Source organism: Dama dama, chromosome 20 (genome assembly GCF_033118175.1).
Source record: "Dama dama isolate Ldn47 chromosome 20, ASM3311817v1, whole genome shotgun sequence".
In the NCBI taxonomy this organism is placed as follows: Eukaryota; Metazoa; Chordata; class Mammalia; order Artiodactyla; family Cervidae; genus Dama; species Dama dama.
Window position 1 is genome coordinate 110,128,221 of NC_083700.1, and position 18,966 is coordinate 110,147,186.

Sequence of the window (18,966 nt, forward strand, 5' to 3'; positions counted from 1 at the left end):
CACCTGGGCCTGCAGGGCTGGCCTGATCAGGGTGCTCACAGGGGGAGGTGGGTATACAGGTAGAGGAAAAAAGGCAGTGGGGATCGCAGGAGAGGGAGACCAGGGAAATGGTCCCAGCCTGGGCTTGACTTGGGTCATTTATATCTGATCACCTTGCCCCAGGTTTTGATTATGTCATGATTTTGTGGGCCCAAGTCCCCAATACCTGAGAAAAGTAGGACAGAACGTGTTGGCCACTCTTTGCTTTGGAGTCCCCAGGGTCTGAGTTAAAAAGTCTTCTTCGAGGTCTCACCCTTGACCTTGCAACATGAACCTCAAGGCTGGGGGCCCAGTCACACCTGTGTGCTCCACCCCTCGGGGGAGTCTTTCTCCCTCAGACAGGGAGGGGCTTCATGCAGGACCAAACTTAAGGAGCTGAGAGGGGGGGTTGGAAAGGCAGATGGCGAGGGCTGCAGGAGATGTTTCTAGCAGCATCTCTGGCCATCTCAGTAACCTGCTGGTTATGGAAGTGTGAGGGCTCCTCCTGAGAAGGCGCCCCGGAAGGCTCTGTTCTGAGTCCTGGCTCTCGGGGCTCACTGCACGTGCCCCGGGGCAGCCATGGAGACCTTCTGCGAGACGGTGCAGTTTTACCTGAGGCACCTGGAGGACAGTGTGTATCCCGTGATGACTGAGGACCAGTTTGCGGTGAAGCTGTTCCCCATGTATCGCTACTTCGTGACGGTGTGGCTGCGGAACAACAACCCGGAGGTGAGACGGGCCCTCCTGGGTGGGGGTGGGAGCCCGTGGTCCTCGGGTCATTGCTCTCCAGCCTGTGCAGCTGGCGGGGCTGAGACACCATTGGGTCCAAGGAGGTGGAGACCTGATCGGCAGAGCCATGGGGGCCCTGCAGGTGTCTTGATAAAGGCCCCTGGAGTTGCTGGACCAGGGTCCCTGTTCCACATGTGCCGGGCGCTCTCCGAGCGGTTCACTTGTGGGAGCCATTTCCAAGCCAACTCCGGGTCATAGGACCGTTTTACAAATGAGGAAACAGAGACACAGAGAGGTTGAGTACCTGTCCAAGGTCTCCTGAGTGACAGAGTCAGGACTTGGGGGACAGGCTTGGCAGCTGGGGGGCCCGGGGGAGGCCAGGACCCTACTGCAAGGTCCCCTCAGTCACCTGTCCTTGATTCCGAGGCTGGGGCTGATGTCACAGGACCTTCCTGGTGGTCCTGGCCGAGGGGTCTAGAGACCGGGCTCCTGTGCTAGGTGAAGCTGGGGGTCATCAAGTCCCTGAAGCCCATGCTGAACCTCCTCCTGCCCAACGATGACCTGCGGGAGCAGGTGTACGACTACATCCCTCTGCTGCTGGCGGAGTACCAGGGCAGCCTGGAGGCGCTCTTTATCACTCAGGTGAGGGGCCTGGGCTGGGGGCTCAGGGTATTTAGGGCTCCTGAGTGTCCCGTGGGGTGTTCTCACGGGTGGGAGATGTAGCCACGCGACCTGGCACTTGTCCGATTTCCAAGAAATATATGCTGTCGTTACACATGTGTTAGCCACTCAGTCATGCCCGACTCTTTGCGACCCCGTAGACTGTGTCCCGCCAGGATTCTCGGCCCGTGGGATTTCCCAGGCAAGAATACTGGAGTGGGTTGCCTGTTCCTTCTCCAGGGGATCTTCCTGGCCCAGAAATCAAAGCTGGGTCTCCCATTTTGCACACAGATTCTTTACTGTCTGAGCCAGCAGGGAAGCCAGGCAGAAAGGATGATACCTCAAAGGGTTCTGGGGCCCACGGTGAGGTCACAGCTCTCATAGCGGTTTCCTAAGGCTGTTGCAACAAAGAACCAGGAGGCAGGTGGCTTAAAACCACAGAGATGTGTGTGTCATGGTTCTGGAAGCCGGCAGTCTGAAATCAAGGTGTCGGCAGGCTAAGCTTCTTCTGTAGGCTCTAGGGGAGAATCTTGCCTCTTCCAGCTTCTGGTGGCCCAGGCACTGCGTCACTCCAGCACCCCCCTCCGTGGTCACATGGCCATCTCTGTGTCTCTCTCTGTCTTCTCCTCTTCTCGTAAGGACACTGGTCCTTTGATGTAAGGCGTTGTCAGGGTGATCTCATCTTGAGAGCCTTAAGTAATTGGGTATGCAAAGACCCTATTTCCAAGTGAGCTCACATTCTGAGGTTGTGAGTGGACATGGATTCTGGCGGCGGGGGACACCATTCAACCTCTTACCAGCCTTGGACGTGTGTGAGATGGAGTCTTTGTAAGATTCTGAGCTGAGTTGTGACCTGGGCTGCTGTATATTGTGAAGGGGGTCACTCATTTACAGACGAGGCGAGGCCCTTCTCCTGGTGAGAGCTGGGAACAGAAAGAAACATGCCGCATTTGGGGAGCCACGTGCAGACCTTCTGTCTAAAGTTGGGATGCACCTCTAGGTGGCTAGGGGAGAAAGGCGAAGAAGGCCTTGAACGCCACAGTAGGTGGCCCTAGTGCAGCCCTGCCGAGCTACAGTGTCCACGGCAATCCTCAGAGGCAGCTGGAAATAGAGACGGACTCGGGGGTCTGGGCGGGGCTTGAGAGGTGGCATCTCTGCCCAGCTCCCAGGGGATGCTGATACATCCAGAGGGGGAACATCAAGGGGCAAAGGTCTGGCGTTTGACCCGAGTCGGTCGAAGGTCACCTGCCACCGTTTCCCGCCTGCGGCAGGTCTTGAGGCAGATCCTGGAGATGTCCGTCATCACCAACAGCCCAGTCCCGCAGATGCAGCTGCACACCATCTTCACGGAGCTGCACGTCCAGGTGAGCCCCAGGGCCGCGCGGGGCGTGGCCTTCCCCAGGGCGGGTCAGGGGAGGCGCGCTGGGGGCGGGTCAGGGGACAGGGGCTGGGGGCGGGTCAGGGGAGGCGGGCTGGGGGCGGGTCATGGGACGCGGGGTTGGGGGCGGGTCAGGGGAAATGTTCGCTGGGGGCGGGTCAGGGGAGGCGGGCTGGGGGCGGGTCATGGGACGCGGGGTTGGGGGCGGGTCAGGGGAATGTTCGCTGGGGGCGGGTCAGGGCAGGCGGGCTGGGGGCGGGTCAGGGGACGCGGGGTTGGGGAGGGTCAGGGGAGGCGCGCTGGGGTCGGGTCAGGGGACGCGGGGTTGGGGAGGGTCAGGGCAGGCGCGCTGGGGTCGGGTCAGGGGACGGAGGCTGGGGGCGGGTCAGGGGTGGCGGGCTGGGGGCGGGTCAGGGGAGGCGGGTTGTGGGCGGGTCAGGGGACGCTGTCTGTGGGCAGTTCAGGGGAATGTGCGCTGGGGGCGGGTCAGGGGAGGCGGGCTGGGGGCGGGCCATGGGAGGAGCGCTGTGTGCGGGCCAGGGGACCCGGGCTGTGGGCGGGTCAGGTGAGGCGCGCTGGGGGTGGGTCAGGGGAGGGGCGCTATGGGCGGGTCAGGGGACGGGGGCTGTGGGTGGTCCAGGTGAGGCGGGCTGGGGGCGGGTCAGGGGAGGCGGGCTGTGGGCAGGCCAGGGGAGGTGCGCTGGGGGCGGGTCAGGGGACGCGGGCTGGGGGCGGGTCAGGTGAGGCGCGCTGTGGGCGGGTCAGGTGAGGCGCGCTGGGGCGGGTCAGGGGAGGCGGGCTGTGGGCGGGTCAGGCGTGGTGGGTTGTGGGCGGGTCAGGGGACGCGGGCTGGGGGCGGGTCAGCTGAGGCGGGCTGTGGGCGGGTCAGGTGAAGGGCGCTGTGGGCGGGTCAGGGGACGGGCGCTGTGGGTGGGTCAGGTGAGGCGCGCTGGGGGTGGGTCAGGGGAGGGGAGCTATGGGCGGGTCAGGGGACGGGGGCTGTGGGTGGTCCAGGTGAGACGGCTGTGGGCGGGCCAGGGGAGGTGCGCTGGGGGCGGGTCAGGGGAGGCGGGCTGTGGGCGGGTCAGGTGTGGCGCGCTGTGTGCGGGCCACGGGACACGGGCTTTGGGAGAGTCAGGGGAGGCGCGCAGGGGGCGGGTCAGGGGAGGCGCGCTGGGGCCGGGTCAGGGGAGGCGGCCTGGGGGCGGGTTGGGGAGGTGGGTTGGGGGCGGGTCAGGGGACGCTGTCTGTGGGCGGGTCAGGGGAATGAGCGCTGGGGGCGGGTCAGGGGAGGCGCGCTGGGGGCGGGTCAGGGGAGGCGCGCTGGGGCCGGGTCAGGGGAGGCGGCCTGGGGGCGGGTCAGGGGAGGCGGGCTGTGGGCGGGTCAGGGGACGCTGTCTGTGGGCGGGTCAGGGGAATGAGCGCTGGGGGCGGGTCAGGGGAGGCGCGCTGGGGGCGGGTCAGGGGAGGCGGGCTGGGGGCGGGTCAGGGGACGCGGGGTTGGGGAGGGTCAGGGCAGGCGCGCTGGGGCGGGTGGTGTGCAGACCTCTCCACCCCCTGCCCGGCCCTCCCCAGGTGTGCTCCAGGGCCCCCGCCCAGCAGCAGTACAGCAGCCAGAACCTGACGGAGATCGTGCACTGCTTCATAGCCCTTGGTGAGGCGCCCCCGGGAGCCCTCGGGAGTGCCGGCCCCCTCTGAGCGCCGGGCCCCGGGGCTGCCTTGTCCCGCTGCCGCCCTTGACTCAGGGCACGACTGAAGCTGTCCTCCCCCCTCACACTCTGCAGCCCGCTCCTACCCCAAGGAGCTGATGAAGTTCTTCCTCGGTCAGATGGAGATGAGCAAGGAGGCCGTCCGCGTGGGGACCCTGGCCCTGATCAGGGCAGTGGTGAGCGCAGATGGTGAGCACTCACCCCGCAGGGAGATCGGGCGGGAGCAAGGGTGGCAGGTGTCAGGCATATCTGGCCTTTTTTTCCCCTTAACTTTCTGGCCGCATCCTGCGGCGGCATGTGGGACCTGAGTGCCCTGACCGGGGATGGAAGCCATGCTCCCTGCGATGGAAGCACGGAGTCTTAGCCCCTGGACTGCTGTGGAAGTGCCTGGACCATTTCCTCTCTATAGACCCTGCTGGGTGGGCCGCGGAGTCAGGGCTCTCCGTGGCTTCGTTTCCCATTCTTGAACCTAACCAGCCTTGTGTCCCACCCTCCACACCCTCGCCCCTCTCCTTCAGCCCTGAATCCCAGCTTCTACCTGAGCCTGAATTTCAAACCATTTGCACAAATCCTAGTATAACTCCCAAAGCTAGCTGAAAGGCTGCATATAAAGCCTAGATACACAGTATAGATGTAGCCCCAAAGCCCGTTGACTCAGTGCCAAAGCTTAGTCTGAAACCCTGCTTCTGAATCCCCTCAGCCCAAACCCTAAGCCTGGCCTAGCTATCTACAGGGAAACACTGTCCCTGAGAGCGCCGGCTCAGAGAGCGTCCGCTTGAATTTGAACAAGGCGCCCTCTACTGGCAGCGTTTGGTCTTGCATGGTTGGAGAAGCCCACGTGCTGTTGTGCTCAGGCGCTTCCTTCATGTCCATTGTCTCCCAGCCCGCCAGGCTCCTCTGTCCATGGGATTCTCCAGGCAAGAATACTGGAGTGGGTTGTCATTTCCTCCTCCAGGGCATCTTCCTGACCCACGGATCAAATCCACATCTCTTATGTCTCCTGCATTGGCAGGAGAGTTCTTTTCCACTAGCGCCACCTGGGAAGCCCTGAGAAGTGCTTGGTTGGCATCAGGTCAGCCCTTCAGCTACATATCCTTGTGCAGTACACACGCTGAGCAACTGTATGTGAGAGACACTCTCCTGACAGTAAACCCATCTTTTACAGAAATGCAAATTTAAGCAACAGTGAAAGTGAAAGTTTCTCAGCCGTGTCTCACTCTTTCAGTTCAGTTCAGTTGCTCAGTGGTGTCCAGCTCCTTGCAACCCCATGAACCTCAGCATGCCAGGCCTCCCTGTCTATCTCCACCTCCTGGAGTCCACCCAAACCCATGTCCATCGAGTCGGTGATGCCATCCAACCATCTCATCCTCTGTTGCCCCCTCTCCTCCTGCCCTCAATCTTTCCCAGCATCAGGGTCTTTTCAAATAAATCAGCTCCTTGCATCAGGTGGCCAGAGTATTGGATTCTCAAGTTCAGCATCAGTCCTTCCAATGAACACCCAGGACTGATATTCTTTAGGAAGGACTGGTTGGATCTCCTTGCAGTCCAGGGGACTCTCAAGACTCTTCTCTAACACCACAGTTCAAAAGCATCAATTCTTTGGTGCTCAGCTTTTTTTATAGTCCAACTCTCACATCCATACATGACCACTGGAAAAACCATAGCCTTGACTAGACAGACCTTTGTTGACAAAGTAATGTCTCTGCTTTTCAATATGCTATCTAGGTTGGTCATAAAATTCCTTCCAAGGAGTAGGCGTCTTTTAATTTCATGGCTGCAGTCACCATCCACAGTGATTTTGGAGTCCAGAAAAATAAAGTCAGCCACTGTTTGCACTGTTTCCCCATCTATTTCCCATGAAGTGATGGGACCAGATGCCATGATCTTAGTTTTCTGAATGTTGAGCTTTAAGCCAACTTTTTCACTCTCCTCTTTCACTTTCATCAAGAGGCTCTTTAGTTCTTCTTCATTTTCTGCCTTAAGGGTGGTGTCGTCTGCTTTTCTGAGGTTGTTGATATTTCTTCCGGCAACCTAGATTCCAGCTTGTGCTTCCTCCAGCCCAGCATTTCTCATGATGTACTCTACATATAAGTTAAATAAGCAGGGTGACAATATACAGCCTTGACGTACTCCTTTTCCTGTTTGGAACCAGTCTGTGGTTCCATGTCCAGTTCTAACTGTTGCTTCCTGACCTGCATGCAGGTTTCTCAAGAGGCAGGTGAGGTGGTCTGGTATTCCCATCTCTTTCAGAATTTTCCAGAGTTTGTTGTGATCCACACAGTCAAAGGCTTTGGCATAGTCAATAAAGCAGAAGTACATGTTTTTCTGGAGCTCTCTTGCTTTTTTGATGATCCACCAGATGGTGGCAATTTGATCTCTGTTTCCTCTGCCTTTTCTAAAACCAGCTTGAACATCTAATTCTCAGTTCACGTATTGCTGAAGCCTGGCTTGGAGAATTTTGAGCATTATTTTACTAGCATATGGGATGAGTGCAATTGTGCAGTAGTTTGAGCACTCTTTGGCATTGCCTTTCTTTGGGACTGGAGTGAAAACTGACCTTTTCCAGTCCTGAGGCCACTGCTCAGCTTTCCAAATTTACTGAGATATTGAGTGCAGCACTTTCACAGCATCATCTTTTAGGATTTGAAATAGGACAACTGGAATTCCATCACCTCCACCTCCATGACCTCTGTGATGTGAAAGAAATCTAGGTGCTCATTTATGCATAAATGAGGATACACCTAAACCATGAAGGCTGGTTGTCTTTTATTTTAATTTCTCAGTGAACATAGACTATTTTTATAATCAGAAAAAAAAGTTTCCATTTTAGAGATGAAAAACTCTTAAGTGTAACATCATCCCTTGGTGCCTGAATTCCCGCTCTCTTCCACCCCGACCTGATTTCCTGTTATTCCTCCTCCTGCAGTGACGTCTAGTAGCACCTAGACTTGAGTGTAGCAAGGCCCTGAGTGCCTGACTGTGGTTCTGTCCACGCCGACCTCTCGAGAGCCTTCTCCGCACCCTTCCTTCCCTCTCTAATCTTCCTCCTCACCCTCCCTCCAGCACACACACACACACTCTTGCGCACCAGGCCCTGTGTGTGTCCGCTCGTGTCAGTGCTCACAGAGGCTTGGTGAGGGACCTGCTCTCAGTGTCCGCCTTTCACAGGGGAGGAAGCTGAGGCTCAGAGGGGCTGAGTAAGTCCCCTGAGGTCACACAGCTGGGAGCGGTGGAGCCAGAGACAGCGCAGCAGCCTGGCCCCGGAGCCCCGGCCTCCGCAGCCGGGCGGTGTGGTCTCCGTTGTGTCCGCTGTGTGTCTGGCCCTGTGTGTCCCGCTGAGGGAACCACCGAGCTCTTAGGAGGAGACCCTGCCCTCAAGGAGAGTCCACTAGTTTCCAAAGAGACACACGCGAAGCAGAGGCCAAGGGAGTGAGGCATAGAGACGACCCCCCCAGGCTGGGGTGGGTGGGCATTGAGAGCGTCGGGTGACTTCTGAGGGAAGCGGCCCTGAGCTTGTGGGGGTGAGTCAGAGGTTCTCAGGAGGGACGGCATGGACGAATCCTGAACCTCTGTCTCCCGTGGAAGGTGGCAGAGAGGCCTCACCACTTCTGGGCATCTCCTCAGAGCCCAGCCCTGAGGCCAGTGGACCTCCAGGCGGGCTTTCCTCTTTCAGAGCCCAGAATGAGCATCAGGACCATCTACCTGGCCATCCGAGTGGTCAAGAACACACTCTCCGACACCCGGTCCAAGGTAACAGGGCGGGGAGACCCAGAAAGGGGGTGTGTGCTGGGCCTCTGCGGGGCAAGTGGACGGAAGTCAGGGCGCCTTCTTCCATCAGCTACAGCCTCCTTGCCACCCCTCCCCTCCAGCTCTGTGCGTGGAGGTGAGGCTGCCTTCTCAAGGAAGGCCCTTTGATGGAAAACCTACCTTTCCAGCCAGTCCTGAGTGGGGCTGGAGAAGAATAAGGCTCCTCGAAGCTGTGGCCCCTCTCCTGAGACCCTCCCTGTCACCAAGAACCTGGAGTTTTCCTGTGAAGGGGCTCCGACACTACCCTGGACAGAGGAGAGGCCAAACACCCAGCGTCAGCCCAAGTTTCTTGGCTAGCTAGGTGTTTTGTAAGGTCATTACCACATTTGAGAAAAGCAACTCTGCAAATAAAGGCTAAAACCCACCATCTTGGCCACTGCAGCCTCGGCCCCCTGGAGAATAGCTTGGCTTCTGGACACGGCCCCTGCGGCTGACCCCTCATGTCCTGGGGGTGCAGTTCAGGATGGTGAGGGTCTCCCCAAACCAGGGAGGGAACAGGGTGCTCGGTCTTGAGCCTCAGGCAGAGCTGTCTTCAGTACCTGGAGGATGTCAGGGGCAGAGGGAATAGGCTTGTTCTGTGTCATCCCCATGTATGAGCCCTGGGGAGCCTGAGAGCAGAGTCAGGTGGTTCTCACCAGGGCCGCCTGAGGATGGAGCAGCCCTACCGAGAAAGCAGTGTGCTCATGTCTCTGAAGGGCTTTGATGAGGCTCCTGGGTAGACCTGCTGCTGAGCGGGGTCCCCTGGATGAGGCAGGCGGTGGTGGACAGAGTGGGCAGCATCCAGGTAGCCCCAGAGACCCCTTCCAGACCACAGCACCCTCACATCTTAACTGTCTCGTGTCATGGATTGGGTGCCGGCGGAACCTCTAGCGCCCAGCATGTCTGTGCTCTGGCCTCTCAGGTGAGGATGGCCATTCTCCGCATCATCGGGCAGCTGGTCCTGTCCGGATTCCAGGACAGGATCAAAGGCTGGGGCCTGAAGTACGTGTCTGTGCAGCTGACCTTGTCCACCTACAAACTGGTGAGTGATGGTGGATGACTGGGCTTTAGAAATGGTTTCCACTGCGCTGAGGAAAGAGCACTGCTCAATGAACCTGCTTGCATGTACAAGCACACAGACACACACAGTAAGCTGCCAGGGGTCTAGAAGATAGTGAAACACGTGCACAGCTCTGGGCTTCCGGGAGACTCACTATCTGGGTGTTAAGCCTCTTGCGGGAGAGTAAACCACAGCGGAGACCATGGCAAGCCCCTGCCGGCCCACAAGCTGGCACTGCTTGGTTCTGTCTTCCAGACCAACCGCAGGGACAACTTTTATCAGAGGGACCTAGAGGAGAAGATGGTCCACAAGGTCACCATGGACACCGTGAGGATCATAACCTCTTCTGTCAGTGGGATGACCAATGTGAGTTGGCCAAGTGGGCTGGCATCCTGGGGCTGATGGCTCATGTCTGTGCTGTGCGAGGCTGTGAGGGGAGGATAGCACAGGCCCAGAATTCGGCACTGTTGCTTCTCCCATTCCCACTACCTGGGAGGATGGGCGGCCCCAGATCTTTCAATTACCTGAGCTTGTTTTTCAAGATTCACTTCCTTGGTGGGACCTTATTACCTTCACCAGGGCAGTGCTTGGCACACAGTAGGCCTAATATATATCACTTGACTTATTGTTTGAAATGCATCCATCACCTTAAAGGCCCTCAGTCCAGGGTGTGTGTGTGTGTGTGCACACGCGCATGTATCCAGTCACTCAGGTCCGATTCATTGTGGCCCCATGGACTGTAGCCCACCAGGCTCCTCTGCCCATAGAATTTTCCAGGCAAGAATACTGGAGTGGAGTGCCATTTCCTACTCCAGAAGATCTCCCAGACCCAAGGATCACACTTGTCTTCTGCATTGGCAGGCAGATTCTTCACACTAGAGCCTCTTGGGGGGCCCATGCATATGCATGCATGTGTGTATATGTGTGAGTGTGCAAATAAGTGATTCTAGGGATTATATTTCACAGACATTCATGAGTTCCAACTATGTGTAAGTCATCAGGGCATACACAGGAAGGCTCAGTATGACCCCCAAGTTGTTCACAGGGGAAACAAATGTGTCAATTTTTAATTGCATTACAATGTGACATAGCAATAAGATAGGAAAAGTTTACCATGACTGCACATGGAAAGGATAATTGTCTATTAATTGAGGCCATGGGCCAGATGCTCCCCATCCAGTGGCAGCTTCTCTTAATTACAAAAATAATAGTTATAGTAGTAATAATGATAGTGGTTACAATTCATTGAGTACACGGGGCAGGCACTGTACTAGATGTGTAGTATCTAGAATCTTATTTAATTACCCCAACCACCCTGTGAGGTAAGGTCTGTTGTTATTGTTACCTAGCTTTTATAAATGAGGAAACTGAGGCTCAGAGGGACTCATTAATTTCCTCAAGGATTCTAAGGTGGTAAAAAGTGGAGCCAGGATAAAAATGGTCTTTCCTGTTCATTATGCTACATCCCTGGGGCAACCCAGGAGCCAGGGATTCTAGTCCTTATGGCTACAAGACATCAAGCAAATTCACTTGTTAGTAGCACAGGAGCTCACCCCAAACTCCTAGGGGTGGGAGTGGGGCTAAAAGGAATCAGGGTCACTGGGGGTGTTCAGTGATCACCTGGTGAGATGGGAGATGGCAGGGTGAAGTTGAAAGGCTAGAGTCATGACTCGAAGAATCTGTAGAGAAATAGAACCAGTAGGAGATATGTGTGTGTGTGTGTGTGTGTGTCTGTGTGTGTATCTCAAAAATATCAATAAACTCAGATAGGCAAATGACACCACCCTTATGAAAGAAAGCAAAGAGGAACTAAAGAGCCTCTTGATGAAGGTACAAGAAGAGACTGAAAAGGCTGAGTTAAAACTGAACATTTAGAAAATGAAGATCATGGCATCCTGTCCCATCACTTCACAGCAAGTAGATGGGGAAACAATGGACACAGTGACAGACTTTATTTTCTTGGGCTCCAAAATCTTTACAGATGGTGACTGCAGCCATGAAATTAAACGATTCTTGCTTTTTGGAAGAAAAGCTATGACAGACCTAGACAGCATATCAAAAAGCTGAGACATTACTTTGCAGACAAAGATCTGTATAGTCAAAGCTATGGTTTTTCCAGGATTCATGTACTGATGAGATAGTTGGACCATAAAAAAGTCTGAGTGCCAAAGAACTGATGCTTTAGAATTGTGATGTTGGAGAAGACTCTTGAGAGTGCCTTGGACAGCAAGAAGCTCAAACCAGTCAATGCAAAAGGAAATCAGCTCTGAATAATCATCGGAAGGACTGATGCTGAAGCTGAAGCTCCAATACTTTGGCCACCTGATGGGAAGAGCTGACTCATTGGAAAAGACCCTGGTGCTGGGAAAGATTAACGGCAGGAGGAGAAGGGGACAACAGAGGATGAGATGATTGGATGGCATCACCGACTCTATAGACATGAGTTTGAGCAAACTCCGGGAGATGGTGAAGGACAGAAAGGCCTGGCGTGCTGCAGTCCATGGGATCGCAAAGAGTCGGACATGACTGAGCAACTGAACAACAACATATATATTGTGCAATTGTGAGCTGGCGAGTCTGAAATTTAGGAGGTAGGCCAGCAGGCTAAAAACTCAGGCAGTAGCTGAGGCTGCAAGCTTGAGGCAAACTCTCTTCCTCAGGGAAACCTGTTTTTTGCCCTCAACTGATTTAATCAAGTCCACTCACATTTTCCAGAGTAACCTCCTATATGGATTATGGACTTTCATCAGATTGCATCAAAATAGCTTCACTGCCATGCCTAGATTAGTGTTTGATTGAATAACTGTGTGCATTCACTTGCCAAGTTGACACATAGAAACTAATCATCAGAGTTGGCAAGCATGGATAGGTTGTCTGCCCAGTGTGTCTCTCAGGGGATTGGGGGTTAGAGAGAGGGCTGGTCAAAGAGGATGTGCTGCATGCAGGGTTGGAGTGAAGCCAGCGGGCACAGCGGTCAAGGGCCCAGGACTAGCTGACCCCCTCGGCCATGGGGTGGGTGCAGCTTAGATGGCCTTGGCAGAGGCCCAGGCTGGGCAGTGGAGCTGGCGGGCCTGAGGCAGTCAGTCAGTGGGTCGGAGTGTGGTTCTGGAGAAGCGAGGCCGAGACAATGCTGCCAGGGTGGGGAGGGGCCGACCATCTCATCGCAGGACTGTGCGATGCCCAGGCTGGCTGATCCCAGCACCCCCACCTTACCCCCATCACCCCCCATAGGAATTCTGGGTGAGGCTCCTGTGCTACATCATGGAGACGGACTACACGGAGGCCTTGACCCCCATCTGCGTCAGCCTCACCAACCTGGCCGAGCGCCAGCTGCATGCCAAGGACGAGGAGGCCAGCACAAGCAAGAGCAGGCACGGTGGGCAGCCCCCCTGCGCCAGCTGGAGGGACTGGGCAGGTGGGCCGCCCCGTGCCTCGGACCGTTCCCCCTTCTCCAGGAAGCAGCCCGGAGCCCAGAGAGCCAGGCCTTGCCAAAGAGGCCGCCCTTGCCGAAATCCGAGGAGGTTAAAGTCGTGCACACTTCCTCTGGCAGCCCACTCCTCTCGTCCCCACCTCCCGCCCACCCTGGCCCAGACCCCAGGGAAGGCTTCCCGCAGGTGTGAGCTCTCTGGCCCCCGTGAGCCCACTGGAAGGACTGTATATCCCATCCGAGGCCTCTGGAACCACCCCCACCAGGCCCTCCAACTCACCGTGATGACGCACTTGTTAGCACCAGACCCTCAAGAAAGGGACTAGACCGACCTACTTACGGGGACCCTGCTGTCCCAGGGGGCTGCTGTCATGGTCCTGGGGCTTTGAGGATGGATGTGGCCGGTGACAGGAGGTGACTGCGAGCCTACAGGACCCAGCGATGGTAGGGGCAGAGGCTGCTCTGAGCATCCAGCTAGACCACCCCTGGTCTGCCTCCTGCCGTGACCCTGAGTCTGGGACTGGCTCCTTCCTGGGTGCCGCCCCTCCCCACAGCTTCCAGCAGGCCTGCCCTTCCCTCGCTCACTGGTCCAAATGCTGTGAGCACCCTACTCGTGGGCTCACAGCCTCCCAAAGCCTGCAGAGGGAGGGGAGGGGAGGGGGCGGTGTCTAGTTACTGTTGGCTCAAGGAGGCCAAGACTCACAGTAGGAGTGAAACACTCTCAGGCCGGCCGGGTGTGCACTCCAAGCGGGCATGTCCTGAAAAGAGCACAGTATATGCACGCATATCTATGGAATTTAGAAAGATGGTAACGATGACCCTATATGCGAGACAGCAAAAGAAGACACAGATGTAAAGAACAGACGTTTGGACTTGGTGGGAGAAGGCAAGGGTGGGGTGATGTGAGAGAAGAGCGCTGAAACATGTATATTACCATATGTGGAATAGATCGCCAGTCCAGGTTCGCTGCATGAAACAGGGCAGGCACTCAGGGCCGGTGCACTGGGATGACCCTGAGGGGTGGGATGGGGAGGGAGGTGGGAGGGGGGTACAGGATGGGGATCACATGTCCACCCATAGCTGATTCATGTCAATGTATGGCAAAAACCACTACAATATTGGAAAGTAATTAGCCTCCAATTAAAATAAATAATTAAATAAATTGGGGAAAAAAAGAGCATCTTCTCAGCCCCAGCCCATAGCACCAGGCTCCTCCTTCCCAGGATGGCCAGTTGTAGTGATGTTCTTTGTGGAAAATCCCCCGACCTGACCCCTCCTGCATTCTGGGGGGCGCCGGGATGCCGTTGTGGCAACACCTTGCAGGGGAAGTTCCCCCGGGGTACGGGAGCGGGGCAGCCTCAGTGTCCTGTATCTTTCTCTCCCCAGTGGATCTCCCCGCACCGCAGAAGCTGCTGGCCCGACTCCTGGTGAGTGGCTCACGGGCCGTGCACTGGCCTGGCCCCTGCTGTGTCCTGCGGCTCCCCTCCCATGAGCTCCTAATCCCCGGGGCCTCCAGGGGGAGCAGGGAGCTGGATGCTTGGCAGGACAGAGCTTTCCAGGACCCCATCGAGAGCAGGCTCTCAGATTTATTTGCTGGGCCTTTGAATGGCCCCAAGCATCTGCGGGACTCTGTCAGCAGTCTGCCCTTCCCTGGGGGTCAGCTCGGCCCTGCACCATGCGTCCTCCTCCTTGTGTTGACCCTGCTCCGAGCTCCATGGAACCCGGGAGGGGAGGGAGCCCATGCTCTCGTGTCTCCTTTCCTGCCTTCAGCATCCTCTGCAGGGATGCTCTGATCCTGGGAATCCTCGGAGCTCTGCATGAAAGGCCCCATCCTGTGCAACTCTCCCTTTATGGGCTCGGACAGCGAGGCCCTAGGTTGGGTTCCGGGGCCTGGGTCTGCCCAGCCAGCGAGGGGCCCCACTGCAGTCTCGGTGTTCCCCAGGTACTGATGTCGTCCCCCTACAAGGGGGAGGGCCGCGGAATTGCCATGCTCAACCTTCTGAAGACCCTGAGCCAGAGCATCGCCCCCTCCATGGCCGACATGTGGGAGCTGGAGATCCCACTGCTGGTCAAGTACCTGGAAGGTGAGATGTCCTGGGTGCGTGTGTGAGCCAGCCCCTAAGTGTACCCGCCGGGTGCTAGACCTGTGGCTGAGCAAAGGAGCCCGAGTGCATGTGTGAGTCCCACCTCCCCCCTGCAGTGTACACACTGGGTGCTAGATGTGTGGCTGAGCGAAGGAGCCCGAGTGCATGTGTGATCCCCCCACACACCCCTACTGTGTACATGCCGGGTACTCACCACCTGGTCTGAGCAAAGGAGCCCGAGTGCGTGTGTGATCCCCCCACACACCCCTAGTGTACATGCCGGGTACTCACCACCTGGTCTGAGCAAACGAGCCCGAGTGCGAGTGTGATCCCCCCACACACCCCTAGTGTACATGCCGGTACTCACAATCTGGTGTGAGCAAAGGAGCCCGAGTGCGTGTCTGATCCCCCCCACACACCCCTAGTGTACATGCCGGGTACTCACCCCAGGTCTGAGCAAAGGCACCCGGTGTGTGTGAGCCCCCTCACATCACTGTACTTGCCGAGTACCAGTCACGTGGTCTGAGCAAAGGCGTCCGGGCTCCAGGTGGCCGGCACAGCCTTCTCTGCTCCTTGGGAGGCTGGGGAGGGAAGTGGGGCTGTGGGGAGCCCGTCCACGGTGGACCCCAGATGCTGCACTTAGGAGGCGGCGTGGAGGAGCCGCAGGAGAGGGGAACACGGTGGCCCTTCTCTCTGCAGAACACACCGAGTTTACCTGGAACCAGAAGACGTGGGAGGACAAGCTGATTCAGGTAGAGGCGACCCCGCTGCCGGAGGCCGGGATGGGGGCGATGGGGGCAGCTCTGTGGGTTTGGCGTGGGGGGAGTTCAGGAGCCCCTTGGGGACACGTTCCCCTCCTGTCACAAGACTTGGGGAGCACAAGCAGCCACAGCAGGAGGCCCCACCCTGGAAGCCAAAGCCCCGGAGGCAGCACAGGGTGACCCCTCCCGGCAGCCCCCAAGCCCGCACAGCACTGGGCTGGGTCGGGGGCACTAGAGAGGGAAGGTCCCTGCTCGAGGAGCACAGCCCTCTGGAGCACTGCGCCCCTGTGCCTTCTCCCCCCACCCCCAGTTTCTGAGAAACTCCCTCAAGATGACTCGGGGTTCCAACTGGAGCCTGCGTCTGAGCAAAGAGCTGAACAACCAGATCGAGAGCTTCGACAGCCCCTCCCTGGAGAAGGTCGGTTCCCAGAGGCAGGGCCGTTCAGACAGGGAGGGCACTCCGGGGACAGCCCGCGTGAGGCCAGGTAGGCCTGAGGCTGCCCACAGCGCCCTGGGAGGGGAGACGGCTGGCTGGTCCAGACCCGAGGGCTGCAGTGTTTTGTTCTGTCTTTTTTTTCCCTCAAGAACCTGCCTTGTTGGAGCTGGGGGGCATTTCCCCTCCAGTCACCAGCTTCCCCATTCTTCTCACCTCACCCCCACCTGCAGTGTCGTCCCTAGCAGAGTCCATGGCAAGGAATGAGATCTGAACGTGTTTTGGTAAAGAGTGAGAAGGGTGAAGGTGGCACCGAACCACAGGATGCCCAAGGGGGAAGATAAGGCCTGGAGGGGGAAGTGGAGCTGGGGCTTGGTGGTGGACCTCCACCTTTGGCAGACAGGGTAGGAGACAGAACACCTTCTATCAAACCATGCTGCACACCCACCCCCATCCCTCCCCACACACTAGTTTCTCCTCCCTGTCTCATCCAGCTGTTGGCTCATGACCACTGCATGTGTATATTTCATCGTTGAGGGGTCTTTACAAAACTATAAACACTGTTGAAAATCAGAGAGGCTCTCGAACAATGGAAAGCATTTCATGTACACAGATTAGAGGACACTATATTTAAGATGGTGACACTTGCCAATTTATCTATATATTCAACACGACCCCCACTATAATCCCAGCTGGCTTCCCACCCCAACCCCCAGAGATTGACAACGTGATCCTGAAATTCCTGTGGAATTATAAGGGGCCCAGAATAGCCAACACAGTTATGATTTAAAAACAAACAAAGTTGGAAGACTCAGATTTTGCAATTTCAAGACTTCTTGCATAATTACAGTAAACAAGACAGGGTGATACTGGCATCAGGATAGGTAATAGATTGATGGAATAGAATTGAGGGTCTGGAAATAGACCTCACATTTACTGTCAATTGATTTTCAACAAGAGTACCAAGACAATTCTTGGTACTCAGGAGTAGTCTTTTCAATAAATGATGCTGGGAAGACTTGCATAGCCACTTACAAAACGATGAAGTTGGGCCCCTTCCTCATTCCATACACAAAAATGAACTCAAAATGGACCACATATGTAAATATAAAAGGTACAACTATAAAATTCTTAGAGTGAAACGTAAATATAAATCTTCATGATCTTGGCCTGAGCAAAGTCTTCTGAGAAATAACACCCAAAAGCACAAGTGATGATAAAAATAGATAAATTGGACATCATCAAAGCTAAAAGTTTTTGTGCTGAAAATGGTACCGTCAAGAAAGTGAAAAGATAACCCAGAGAATGAGAGAAAATACTTGCAAATCTAGGGTCTGAGAAGGGACTTGTGTGTAGAATCTAGAAAGAACTCTTATAACTCAATAATACAATGACAAATAAGCCAATTTAAAAATGGGTGAAGCAAAGATATACAAATGGCAAGTAATCACATGAAAGAATTTTCAAGACCATTGCCATTAAGGAAATGCAAATCAAAACCTCAAGGCATTACTCCATACTCACAAGGATGTCTGTAATCAAAAAGACAGATAAGAACAAATATTGACAAGAATATGGAAAAATTGGGACTCTGATATATTGCTGGTATAAATACAAAACGGTACAGTGTTTTTGAAAAACAGTTTGGCATTTTCTTGAAATGTCAAATATGGAGCTACCTGTGACCTAGCAATTAAGCTCTTAATTATATATGCCCAGAAGAAATGAAAGCATATGTCCACACAAGAGCTTGTATATAAATATTCAGAGCAACATCATTCAGATAGCCAAAAGTAGAAAAAACTCAAGTGTTCGTCAGTGGATGAATGAATAAACAAAATGTGCTAAATCCATACAACAGAGTAGTCTTCAGCCATGAAAAGGAATGAAGTGCTTACATCTGCTACAGTAAGGATGATCCTTGAAAACATTACAGTAAGTGCAAGAAGCCAGATGCAGAGGACCGCATATGATGTGGTTCCACTTATGTGAAATATCCAGAACAGGCAAATCTAATGAGGCAGAAAATTAGATGGGTGGTTGTCATGGACGAGGGGAATGTGGGGTGATTGCCAGTGGGTACAGGATTTCTTTTTTGGGGTGATGCAAATGTCCTAACCTTGGCTGTGATGGCTATCACACAACTTGGTAAATGTGTGAACTTAAAATTTTTAAACCTTAAATGGGCTCATTTAGCGGTATGTCAATTATACGTCAATAAAGATGTTTAAAAAGAATTTTTAGAGAAGTCAACTAAAGTTTTCATTTGTTCAAATATGCACCCTTCATAATAGCATATGTAAAATATACACAGCAATGTACATCTTCTGTAGCTAAATGCTACAGGTTTGTGGGTGTGAGATCTTATCAGATATCAGTTCGGGACCAGATGCCTATTTGAAAGAAACTTGTGTGTGGTATTTAATAAGCCAATGCATGTAATTCAACCTTATTACAATAACTCACCTAGCTTAAAGGAAAGTAAACAAATAAATAGGGTTTCATTGGCTCAGATACCTTAAAAAGTCAAGACTGGATACAATGGCTTAAGGAATTTCATCAGGACTCTCCCAGACTCTTCATCACTCAGATGGGAATCCTCTGGGCAGGGGGAGGGCAAGGCTGCTGAAGCCTCCAGATTTGTAATTCTGGTAGATAGAGTCATTCTTTCCCCAAAAGTAACAGGCAAAACCATAATCTCTCCTATAAACAAACAAAACAAAAATACGATAATGAAAAGAGACCCTATTCAAAGCAGCAACACAATGTAAAATCTGTAACCAAATAAAAATAGTGAATGTATGAAATATGTAGAACCAAGGTGAAGAACCCCCAATTACAAGAAGGGGCAGAAAGGCTGAACGACAGCCTGACCAAACATACACAATCTCTGCTTCTTGGATAGGAAGTCTCAGTGATGC

At 54.7% G+C, this 18,966-nt stretch overlaps 1 protein-coding gene across 1 annotated transcript in view; it reads left to right on the forward strand.

Annotated features, from left to right (window-relative positions):
- LOC133040397 (maestro heat-like repeat-containing protein family member 2A) overlaps positions 1–18,966 on the forward strand; it is a 59,908-nt gene that overhangs the window by 14,823 nt on the left and 26,119 nt on the right. The window contains exons 10-19 of the mRNA XM_061120119.1: positions 4,361–4,439; positions 4,570–4,683; positions 8,168–8,244; positions 9,203–9,322; positions 9,596–9,706; positions 12,572–12,716; positions 14,154–14,194; positions 14,710–14,851; positions 15,551–15,603; positions 15,923–16,030. Of these exons, the coding sequence (XP_060976102.1) occupies positions 4,361–4,439; positions 4,570–4,683; positions 8,168–8,244; positions 9,203–9,322; positions 9,596–9,706; positions 12,572–12,716; positions 14,154–14,194; positions 14,710–14,851; positions 15,551–15,603; positions 15,923–16,030 (990 nt within the window). The remainder of the gene's footprint in view (positions 1–4,360; positions 4,440–4,569; positions 4,684–8,167; positions 8,245–9,202; positions 9,323–9,595; positions 9,707–12,571; positions 12,717–14,153; positions 14,195–14,709; positions 14,852–15,550; positions 15,604–15,922; positions 16,031–18,966) is intronic.